Raw genomic sequence first — 12680 nt, forward strand, 5'->3', positions numbered from 1 at the left:
AGTCCCATAATGGCTGCAGCACATGTTTGCATTTCTCTTTAAATCTTCCCCTTCTACTATCCATTATCACTACTACTGGTTTCTTTACATGTAATTCTGCCAAGAGTAACTGTACAATAGCAAACAAATAGCTGAATAAAGCCCAAGTGACCATAACATCGGAGATCCAGGAATACAGGACTGCAAATACAGGACATGATACAGCTAAAAAGATCTTTGACACAGGAAGAAAGAAATCTGAGCAAAGTCAAGAAGTCTGCTCAGTGTCTTCGACTAATGTTAATAGATAGATAGATAGTAGATAGATAGATAGATAGATAGATATGAGATAGATAGATAGATAGATAGATAGATAGATAGGAGATAGATAGATAGGAGATAGATAGATAGGAGATAGATAGATACATAGATAGATAGATAGATAGATAGATAGATAGATAGATAGATAGATAGATAGGAGATAGATAGATAGGAGATAGATAGATAGATAGATAGATAGATAGGAGATAGATAGATAGATAGATAGATAGATAGATAGATAGATAGAGAGATAGGAGATAGATAGATACTGGATGGCTGTATAGAGCTGCTGTAGTTGGACTTATACCACAGGTTAGGAGCTCTGCTACCATTCTGCAGTAATAGTTGACAATGTGCCAGAACTGCTCCTGTGGATGGTGATACTGGGGCTCGTCACTGAACCACTTCTGAATTTACCTCCCAACCACTCGATGGTCTGATACTTTTTCATGTCTCCTTTGAAAAGATCCAGATGTCAATGACAAGAGCAGGACATAGATGATATATACATATATACAGGTTGTCTCCAGTAGTGAGAGCTTCATGTAGTTAATAAACACGAAGATAACCAGACACTTATATACAGAGTATAATCCCACAGGAGGGAATGTGAGGCGAGAATATGATAGATACAATGTATTACTGCGGAAGGAAGAGGAACGGAAGGAGCAAATGGGAAGGAAAACAGAAGGAATACTGAGAAGGAAAGGGATGAGAGGAAAGAAAGAGGAGAGGAAAAGGAACAGGGGAGTAAAGCAGAGGAGAGGAGATGAAAAGAAAGAGTAGAGACAGCAAACAAAAGAATAGAGAGCAAAGGAAAGATAAGAAAAGAGAGGAGAGCAGAGGAGAGCAGAGGAGAGGAAGAGAGGAGAGCAGAGGAGAGGAAGAGAGCAGAGGAGAGGAAGAGAGGAGAGCAGAGGAGAGGAGAGGAAGAGAGGAGAGCAGAGGAGAGGAAGAGAGAGGAGAGCAGAGGAGAGCAGAGGAAAAGAAGAGAGGAGAGCAGAGGAGAGGAAGAGAGAGGAGATCAGAGGAGAGCAGAGGAGAGGAAGAGAGGAGAGCAGAGGAGAGGAAGAGAGAGGAGATCAGAGGAGAGCAGAGGAGAGGAAGAGAGGAGAGCAGAGGAAAGAACAAGAGAAGAGAGACTTTGCTCAGAGTTCTGTTTCCCTGTGTGATTCATTGCTGGCAGATTTCTAAATGTAGAAACCAGGAAAACTTTCCCACCTTCCTCCCATTATTCTATGTAAGCCCTGTAGAATTGGCAGGTTTGTGTCTCCAGGAATAGTTCTGGGCACCTCGCGGGTCTCCTCTGCAATGGGCTGATTCCTGCCAGGTCTGGGACATTTGTACTTGGCTGGTTCTAACTATTTGGAAAATGACTTAAAATACAAACAAAAGAACCTTAATGACCCGGAATAGTCTGTATTATAGGAAGGAGCGAAGAGAAGAAGAAGGGAAGAGAAGAGAAGAGAGGAGAAGAGAGGAGAAGAGAAGAGAAAAGAAGAGAAGAAGAATAGAAGAGAGGAGAAGAGAAGAGAACACTGGAAAGAAAATGGAAAATGGAAAAAGTGCCGAATATGAAGGAAGAGGAAACAGAGAAAACCACCAAAAATTACAAAGCTATCAAAAATGGGGAAACTTAAGATCTGTTCTATCAAATCTTTCATAGAAGCATCTTATTGTGAGTAGTCACTGATTGTAAAGATCACATCAGTCCAACAGATCATAAGAGTCTATAGGTGAAGAACATGGTGGATATCCCTCACCCATAAGAAGCCCTGAAGAGAGAAGACACATCAGACCAAGGAAACGGGAAATGAGGAAAAATCCAAAAAGGTTGTGAAGTTGACTCGGGAGGAAGATCTGATGTCTGTACCGAAGAGAATCTACTCATTTGACAGAAAACATTAATATGATGAGTTTACTGAATCTGAGGCCTGTGTAGTGTCCGAGACCTAATCTATCACCGCCATATAGTGAGTACTGGGGAGGACGACAAATATATAACAGACAAAGGGGAGAAAGGAGGGCGCAATATATAAAGATTTATCAAATACATAAAAATGTACAAAAAAATCCCAAACAGATGAAAAACATAATAGTAGTATTGGAAATGAAGTTCCAGCAGGACAGACCCTTAAAGATGTTTTTAGCTTATTTGTATAATCCTGATTTTCTTGAAGATGGAGCGGTAATGCAGAATAATAAAGGTATCTTTTTTCTTAGTGTAGATTGTGAGCCTCTTATAGGGATCACAATGTACATTTTTCCCTATCAGTATGTCTTTGGAGTATGAAAACATGGGGACAACATACAAACTCCTTGAAGATGGATCTTTGCACTTGGTTGGATTCGAACCGGGGACTCCAGCGCTGCAGGGCTTAAGTGCTAACCACTGAGCCACCGTGTGGCCCCTGAATAATAAAGGTGTCTTTGGATAATGCAGAAGTCTCCCTACAAGTTATTGTCATTAGTTTGATACTGATGTTTCTGCTGACAGACTTGTAAAGATTTTCTGTTCCTTTTTTATTTTTCTCCAGCTATGTCACCATATTGAGTTGCTTTGACACCTTTAACACGTTATTCCTATTGTGACCAATCGCTCCTGAGATTGGGATAAGTAATCCTAAGGCCCAACCCCCAGGGGCAGAATCGGTATAGAGCAGCACAGCTCTCGTATTGCCACATCTCCCCCTGGTGGTCTGGTGGTTATTCTCATCTCGACAGTGATTTTCCAAAATGGGATTAACCCTTTGAATTCATTAGTTGAGGATCGTCTCAGTAATATATGAGTCAAGTTCTCCGGCCTCCTGCTCTGTCATGTCCGCCATGGCTGATTAACCCTTTCATTCCCAGATGTATGGCTATGTGCTTCTCATTGCACTGGAGATGCTCTGATCCGCTTTGCCTGTGACTTGTGTCTTGAATCCTCCATGACGCCAAGTAGCACAAGTAGCAGCCGAAGCGCTTCAAACACTCTTTGAAGACGGTACTTCAGTGGAGAGAATGTGAAAGGACGTCTGATAGCGGAGGAGCCCGGCTGAGCAATTAATGGCAGCACGGCCTCAGAATTTAAGAGATGAATTGGAAATCAGGGCAGACATGGGGAACGTCTAGAGGAGTCACACAAGATGACGGTCCTTCAGACATCAATCATGGATTCAGAGTTTGTGTGAGACTTATTAGATAAGAGACTGCCATGAGGAACGCTGCAGTGTAAAGCATAGCAACCATGACAGTATTCATTGCCTTGACAGACTTGTATATAGATACAGGTAATGTGCAGACAAGATTCATTGCATAATGATGTTATGGAAAAAACAACGTACAGTCATTCTATAATGTTACATTATATATAGCTGAAGTGTTACATTACATATAATATTACATTACATGTACCTGAAGTTTTACACTATACATAATATTACATTACATGTACCTGAAGTGTTACACTATACATAATATTACATTACATGTACCTGAAGTGTTACACTGTACATAATATTACCTTACATGTACCTGAAGTGTTACACTGTACATAATATTACCTTACATGTACCTGAAGTGTTACACTGTACATAATATTACATTACATGTACCTGAAGTGTTACACTGTACATAATTTTACATTACATGTACCTGAAGTGTTACACTGTACATAATACTACATTACATGTACCTGAAGTGTTACATTACATATAATATTACCTTACATGTACCTGAAGTGTTACACTGTACATAATATTACATTACATGTACCTGAAGTGTTACACTGTACATAATATTACATTACATGTACCTGAAGTGTTACACTATACATAATATTACATTACATGTACCTGAAGTGTTACACTATACATAATATTACATTACATGTACCTGAAGTTTTACACTGTACATAATTTTACATTACATGTACCTGAAGTGTTACACTGTACATAATACTACATTACATGTACCTGAAGTGTTACATTACATATAATATTACCTTACATGTACCTGAAGTGTTACACTGTACATAATATTACATTACATGTACCTGAAGTGTTACACTGTACATAATATTACATTACATGTACCTGAAGTTTTACACTGTACATAATATTACATTACATGTACCTGAAGTGTTACATTACATATAATATTACCTTACATGTACCTGAAGTGTTACACTGTACATAATATTACAATACATGTACCTGAAGTGTTACACTGTACATAATATTACATTACATGTACCTGAAGTGTTACACTGTACATAATATTACATTACATGTACCTGAAGTGTTACACTGTACATAATATTACATTACATGTACCTGAAGTGTTACACTGTACATAATATTACATTACATGTACCTGAAGTGTTACACTGTACATAATATTACATTACATGTACCTGAAGTGTTACACTGTACATAATATTACATTACATGTACCTGAAGTGTTACACTGTACATAATATTACATTACATGTACCTGAAGTGTTACACTGTACATAATATTGCATTACATGTACCTGAAGTGTTACACTGTATATAATATTACATTACATGTACCTGAAGTGTTACACTGTACATAATATTACATTACATGTACCTGAAGTGTTACACTGTACATAATATTACATTACATGTACCTGAAGTGTTACATTACATATAATATTACATTACATGTACCTGAAGTGTTACACTATACATAATATTACATTACATGTACCTGAAGTGTTACACTGTACATAATATTACATTACATGTACCTGAAGTGTTACATTACATATAATATTACATTACATGTACCTGAAGTGTTACACTATACATAATATTACATTATATGTACCTGAAGTGTTACACTGTACATAATATTACATTACATGTACCTGAAGTGTTACACTGTACATAATATTACATTACATGTACCTGAAGTGTTACATTACATATAATATTACATTACATGTACCTGAAGTGTTACACTATACATAATATTACATTATATGTACCTGAAGTGTTACACTGTACATAATATTACATTACATGTACCTGAAGTGTTACACTATACATAATATTACATTACATGTACCTGAAGTGTTACACTGTACATAATTTTACATTACATGTACCTGAAGTGTTACACTGTACATAATACTACATTACATGTACCTGAAGTGTTACATTACATATAATATTACCTTACATGTACCTGAAGTGTTACACTGTACATAATATTACATTACATGTACCTGAAGTGTTACACTGTACATAATATTACATTACATGTACCTGAAGTGTTACATTACATATAATATTACATTACATGTACCTGAAGTGTTACACTATACATAATATTACATTACATGTACCTGAAGTGTTACACTACCTGGTAGTTCCGTTTTGATGGCGGCTGGCCGCTTAACCCCCCGCGTGCCAGCTACGTTCATTCATTTCTATGCGAGCGTGCTGTTGGGATCGGCTGATCCAAACAGTACTCGCTCATCTCTAATAATATTACAATACTCGATTCCAGTCGAACACCACGTGGCAAACTCACTAAAAATTTGTATCCCCCTCCCACCTTCCCTGGCGCTTTTTTTGCACCAATAACAGGGGAGGTGGGACAGGAACTACAACAACAGAGGCATCGAAAAAAAAATCTGAAAAAGTAATTGGCGGCCGAAATCAGGTGACCTCCAATTTATATGAACAGTGGATTTAATATCCGGGTCATATGAGACTGTGAACTATGTGACTGTGAGACAGGGACAGATGTACAGGCAGGGTTAGCTAGGGATTACCTTTATTTAGGGGGGAATGTTACTCACCCAGCTCTTTGGGGCTCTATCTAGTCCGGATCCCTGTCAGCTTGCGGGAGCTGACTTTTTCCCATAGGAATGCATTGACCAGCATTGATTGGCCGAATGCTATACAGAGTACAGCATTCGGCCAATCAACGCTGGTTCTGCCGGAGGAGGTGGAATCTAAGATCAGTCCACAGCTGAAATGTTACATTACATATAATATTACATTACATGTACCTGAAGTGTTACATCACATATAATATTACATGATATGTTTGTCTTTTCTTCTATTATCACTTATACCTGCTTTATTCTGATAAGTTTATTTTTTTTTTTACTTATTTTTACTAAGATTGCCCCTGCAGGTGAGATTGGGTACAGCAGCACAAAGATTTGGAAAGCGGATCTCCAGACTTTTGTCAGTATTTCCTTGAGAACTCCTGGACATTTCCTCTATATCTCTCCCACATCTTGGAGATTTCTCCGCTTTGTAAGCTTCTTTGGGCAGTGACTTTCTGTCTGGATTTGCTTATAATTCACAGTTTAACAAAAATCTGCTGTTGTTTGTTTCCATTTTTGGCCGTACACACAAGAGGATGTGTCAGATCTCCTCCAGATGTTTCACTTTTGTTTTATTTTGTATCACTATAAATGTGTAACAAGAATAAGAGGTGACCGGAGAGGAGAGAAGCAGAGAAGAGCAGAAATGAGAGGCGAGAAGTGGAGAGGAGAAGAGCGGAGAGAAGTGGAGAGGAGAAGAGAGGAGTAGAGAGGAGGGAAGTGTAGAGGAGATGAGAGGAGAAGAGAAGAGCAGAGAGAAGTGGAGAGGAGAAGAGAAGAGAAGAGCGGAGAGAAGTGGAGAGGAGCGATGGGGAGCAGAGAGAAGGGAAGTGGAGAGGAGAAGAGAGGAGAAGAGTGGAGAGAAGTGGAGTGGAGAGGAGCAGAGAGGAGGGAAGTGGAGAGGAGAAGAGAGGAGAAGAGTGGAGAGAAGTGGAGTGGAGAGGAGCAGAGAGGAGGGAAGTGGAGAAGAAAAGAGCAGAAATGAGAGGAGAGAAGTGGAGAGGAGACGAGAAGAGCGGAGAGAAGTGGAGAGAAGAAGAGAAGAGCAGAGAGGAGCAGAGAGGAGAGGAGTGGAGAGAAGATAAGTGAAGAGGAGCAGAGAGGAGGGAAGTGGAGAGGAGAGGAGCTAAGGGGAACAAAGAGGAACAGGGAGGAGGGAAGTGGTGAGGAGAAGAGAGGAGCGGAAAGAAGTGGAGAGAAGAGGAGTGAAGGGGAGCAAAGAGGAGTGGAGGGGAGGGAAGTGGAGAGAAGAGGAGAGGAGCAAAGTAGAGCAGAAATGAGAGGAGAAAAGTGGAGAGGAGAAGAGAGGAGAAGAGCGGAGAGAAGTGGAGAGGAGAGGAGCAAAGGGGAGCAAAGAGGAGCAGAGAGGAGGGAAGTGGAGAGGAGAAGAGAGGAGCGGAGAGGAGGGAAGTGGATCGGAGAAGAGAAGAGCGGAGAAGAGAAGAGAAGAGAAGAGAAGAGAGGAGCAGAGAGGAGGGAAGTGGAGAAGAGCGGAAAGGAGCAGAGAGGAGAGGGGAGAGAAGAGGAGAGGAGTGGAGAGAAGATAAGTGAAGAGGAGCAGACAGGAGAGAAGAGGAGAAGAGAAGAGTGGAGAGGAGCAGAGAGGAGAGAAGAGGAGAGGAGCGAAGGGGAGCAAAGAGGAGGGGAGGGAAGTGGAGAGGAGAGGAGAGAAGTGGAGAGGAGAAGAGTGAAGAGAAGTGGAGAGGAGAGGAGTGGAGGGGAGCAAAGAGGAACAGAGAGGAGGGAAGTGGAGAGGAGAAGAGAAGAGCAGAGAGGAGCAGAGAGGAGAGGAGTGAAAAGAAGTGGAGAGAATGAGGAGTGAAGGGGAGCAAAGAGGAACAGAGAGGAGGGAAGTGGAGAGGAGAAGAGAAGAGCAGAGAGGAGCAGAGAGGAGAGGAGTGAAAAGAAGTGGAGAGAAGAGGAGTGAAGGGGAGCAAAGAGGAGTAGAAGGGACGGAAGTGGAGAGAAGAAGAGAGGAGAGGAGAAGACCGTAGAGTTGTCCTGGTGTTAGAAAAAGTCTGAGTACAGTCCAAGGTCAGAGTTGGCAGCCCAGGCGGTCAGGAACAAGTCAAGTCAGCAACAAGTCGTCCAATTGATGTTATGGCTCAGTAGACAAGGAACAAGATCACCTACAAAATAGTGTCAGGTACATGGAAAATAAAGCCGTAGCAACAGATACAGCCCTGGAGGGCACTATAGAGCTAGGAACCTTAGCTCAGGCCGGGTGTGGCAGGTGAGCCAGACTGAGAGGTAGGCGGGGGAGGATTTACTACACACACTGGCCCTTTAAAAAGAACCAAATAACCTATTATTTAAATTACATTTTTATATTAAATATATTATTAAATATATATATTATATATATATAATAATAATTTTCTTTGATTTTTAATTTTATCTACTTTTTTTTTAAATTTTTTTACAATATTGGAGTTCCGACTTTTACGGGCAGATCTGACGGTAGAATCAGGAAGGGAGTGCAGAAACTTTTATTCCTTCCGACTGACAAAGATAAACGGAGAAAAAATTATGGGCCATATTTTGGGCACCTCCCTTCATTCCTACCAGTCAGTGCGGTCAGTATAGTGCGATATATTATCAGGGACATAGGGGCCGGCCAACCATTCCACTATAAGCCGCCTGACAGTCAGAGTAATGAGACCAGTGAGTCCACTCCATAAATGTGGGTGTCAGATCCAATTTCCGCGTCCTCGCTCTGAGCTGCTCCCTGTTAATAAGAGCCCTGAGATTAAATTAATTTATAGTGCTGGAGTTTATTTCCATGATAATATCTCACTTGTCTCGCTTTATATGGCTCAGCTCTTCGGTCTGGTTCCATGATGTCACTGTCCCATATAATGAAATCATCCAGACCTGCAGGATCTGTATGGGGCCATATACTGTATGTCTAATACTAGTGCCATATACTGGCCGGGGTAGGGTGAGGTCCTAGAGCGCCCCCTTGGTATATATTATTGATAAGGGGTCAGGGAAAATAACCTCAGGTCATGATCACACGAGATAATAAAGAAGATTTGTTATATTTAGAGCAGCCAGAACAGCAGATTCCCCTATAAAGAGATTCTTTTACCAGATCACTTAAAGGGAATGTTTTCACAATTTCACCAGATACTGAAATACATCGCTAGATATCATTTTTTTCTAAATTATTTTTATTTCATAACACAGATTCTTTCATTTTGTTTTCTGTACATGATTATGTTTCAGGGTTTTATATCGTCAGATTGGAGTCAGGAAGGAATTCTTTCCCCTGAAATAGGACCATTGACATAAACCTCAAGGGTCAACACTGTAGGGTTATAGGTTGGACTTTATGGACTGATGTCTTCATCCAACCTCATCTACTATATGAAACTATGTAACCAATCTATCTGCAAGGCTGGGGTGATATGCTGGGTCTGGTGACAGTAACCTATCTATCTGCAGGGCTGGGGTGATATGCTGGTTCTGGTGACAGTAACCTATCTATCTGCAGGGCTGGGGTGATATGCTGGTTCTGGTGACAGTAACCTATCTATCTGCAGGGCTGGAGGGATATGCTGGTTCTGGTGACACTAACCTATCTATCTGCAGGGCTGGGGTGATATGCTGGGTCTGATGACAGTAACCTATCTATCTGCAGGGCTGGGGTGATATGCTGGTTCTGATGACAGTAACCTATCTATCTCCAGGGCTGGGGTGATATGCTGGTTCTGGTGACAGTAACCTATCTATCTGCAGGGCTGGGGTGATATGCTTGGTCTGGTGACAGTAACCTATCTATCTGCAGGGCTGGAGGGATATGCTGGTTCTGGTGACAGTAACCTATCTATATGCGGGGCTGGGGTGATATGCTGGTTCTGGTGACAGTAACCTATCTATCTGCAGGACTGGGGTGATATGCTGGTTCTGGTGACAGTAACCTATCTATCTGCAGGGCTGGGGTGGTATGCTGGGTCTGGTGACAGTAACCTATCTATCTGCAGGACTGGGGTGATATGCTGGTTCTGGTGACAGTAACCTATCTATCTGCAGGGCTGGGGTGATATACTGGTTCTGGTGACAGTAACCTGTCTATCTGCAGGGCTGGGGTGATATGCTGGGTCTGGTGACAGTAACCTATCTATCTGCAGGGCTGGGGTGATATGCTGTGCCTGATGACAGTAACCTATCTATATGCGGGGCTGGGGTGATATACTGGTTCTGGTGACAGTAACCTATCTATCTGCAGGGCTGGGGTGATATGCTGTGCCTGATGACAGTAACCTATCTATCTGCAGGGCTGGGGTGATATGCTGGTTCTGGTGACAGTAACCTATCTATCTGCAGGGCTGGGGTGATATACTGGTTCTGGTGACAGTAACCTATCTATCTGCAGGGCTGGGGTGATATGCTGTGCCTGATGACAGTAACCTATCTATCTGTTTGGTTAGAGTCCACATAGTCTGACTCAAGCTTTCCATAACTCTTCAGTCCTGATCCATCCTACATTCTATAGATCAGTCTTTTCCGCTTCTTACACCCGATAACATGTGAACCAATAAAGCTACAAATGTTATAGAATTATTTATATCGGAGTCACTTACCGGGCAGCGAGTCGTTCCATGTCTCAGATTCGTGTTTTTCTATTTTCTCTCGGCACGCTTCCTCTTCCTTCTTGATCACACAGTACGGGTGCATGACGGCCATCTGAAAAGATCAAGACGCACTATAGGTCACATCAGTCACATCCGGCTTCATGCAACTTTGTATCCAACTTTTTGCTTTTTTATAACAATACAAAGAATAGTGAACTATGGGACAATGGTCAGCTGCTATGTAAGTCAGGGTAAGCAGATCCTTAAAGGGACTCTGATACATCATCGAACTATGGGGTCTTAAAGAACCAAAAGGCAACATGGGGTAGCATTACATTTGTTACATTATCGAATGGTAAAAATCCAAAGTGTTGGTTGGACGGCGTCTTCCCCAGATCCCATCCCACACCCCACCCCCATGTCCATATATGTCACAGCCTACACCGTCCCCACCTCGAGCCTCATCCTTTGATTCCTTGTAAAGTGTCGAAAATTACAGTCATTTCTTCGACACTTAGGGAAAAAAAAAAAGAACAATCTGGTGTAATCCCGAGGAAAGTGGCTCCGTCAATTTGTATTACTTTCTGAGAAGGAAAAAATCACAGACATTCAGCGATGAGGAGACGAAGTCAGTTCTTAAAATATCATCCATTATAGGGGGGTCTGGGGGGAGCAGAGGAAGGGGCTCCTCATCCCTCCTGGAGACGTCTCATTGATCTTCTCCTTATGGGATAATTGCACCTGTCTCCTGCCGCTCACTCGTCTGTGATAATGGGGGTTGTAGTCATAACACGGCTGAGACAGAAGTCAACGTACATCAAGATAATCATCAACTGAATGACATGAACCCAATCTAATGCACAGTGGGGTGTAGAGGGGGGCCCGCCGGCGGGGGATGTGCCAGGACCTCCTAGGTGGTGGCTCGTCCAATCGCCGTGACTCTTTGGCAAAGATTTACATGAATGGAGCGCTGTGTTTTAATATCTTTGCCTTTTTTATTCTAGGGTGTCCCAGAAGTGATGCAGCACATAGTCTGTCCCCATGTATGTATACTGTATATAGGGTGACGCTGCACATAGTGCACCCCATATGTAGTGTGACCCTGTATATAGCATGCCCATACCTAGTGGGACCCTGTATATAGTGTGCCCCTGTATATAGCGTGACCCTGTATATAGTGTGACCCTGTATATAGTGTTCCCCATACATAGTGTGCCCCTGTATATAGCGTGACCCTGTATATAGTGTGACCCTGTATATAGTGTGACCCTGTACATAGTGTGACCCTGTATATAGCATACCCATATCTAGTGGGACCCTGTACATAATGCGCCACCATATGTAGCATGACAGTGATACTGTACATACTGTGCCAATATATAGTGTGCCCCCCATACATAGTGTGAATCAGTACCTAGTGTGACTCCATATATAGTGTGATCCTGTACATAGTCTGCCCCCATGTATGTATACTGTATATAGGGTGACCCTGCACATAGTGCACCCCATATGTAGTATGATGCTGTATATAGCATGCCCATACCTAGTGGGACCCTGTACATAGTGTGACCCTGTATATAGTGTGCCCCTGTATATAGTGTGACCCTGTATATAGTGTGACCCTGTATATAGTGTGACCCTGTTTATAGTGTGACCCTGTATATAGTGTGACCCTGTATACCAAATCAAATCAAAAAAGCTTTATTGGCACGTCCGAATAGATATTTGGCATTGCCAAAGCTAGTAAAGTGGGGGGTTGGGAGTTGGGTTCAGGTAAGTGAGTGGTGGGTATGGGGGGGGGGGGTTGGGGTATAACAGTCCGTGGAGTCTCCTCTTCCTCTTCGTTGGTGAACGCTATATGGGGGGGGGCGGGTGTATTGGGATAAATATAACAGTCCGTGGAGTCTCATCTTCCTCTTGTTTGGTGACAGCTGGACACGTATTGGGCAGCG

The 12680-nt window shown here is 42.1% G+C and overlaps 1 protein-coding gene across 2 annotated transcripts in view; it reads right to left on the minus strand.

Moving 5' to 3' along the window:
- LOC142199974 (pituitary adenylate cyclase-activating polypeptide type I receptor-like) overlaps positions 1-12680 on the minus strand; it is a 121088-nt gene that overhangs the window by 78259 nt on the left and 30149 nt on the right. For both annotated transcript variants that reach the window (XM_075269918.1, XM_075269919.1), the window contains exon 2: positions 10738-10840. In XM_075269918.1, coding sequence (XP_075126019.1) covers positions 10738-10840 — 103 coding nt within the window. The remainder of the gene's footprint in view (positions 1-10737; positions 10841-12680) is intronic.

This window comes from Leptodactylus fuscus, chromosome 4 (genome assembly GCF_031893055.1).
Source record: "Leptodactylus fuscus isolate aLepFus1 chromosome 4, aLepFus1.hap2, whole genome shotgun sequence".
NCBI classification, from domain to species: Eukaryota; Metazoa; Chordata; class Amphibia; order Anura; family Leptodactylidae; genus Leptodactylus; species Leptodactylus fuscus.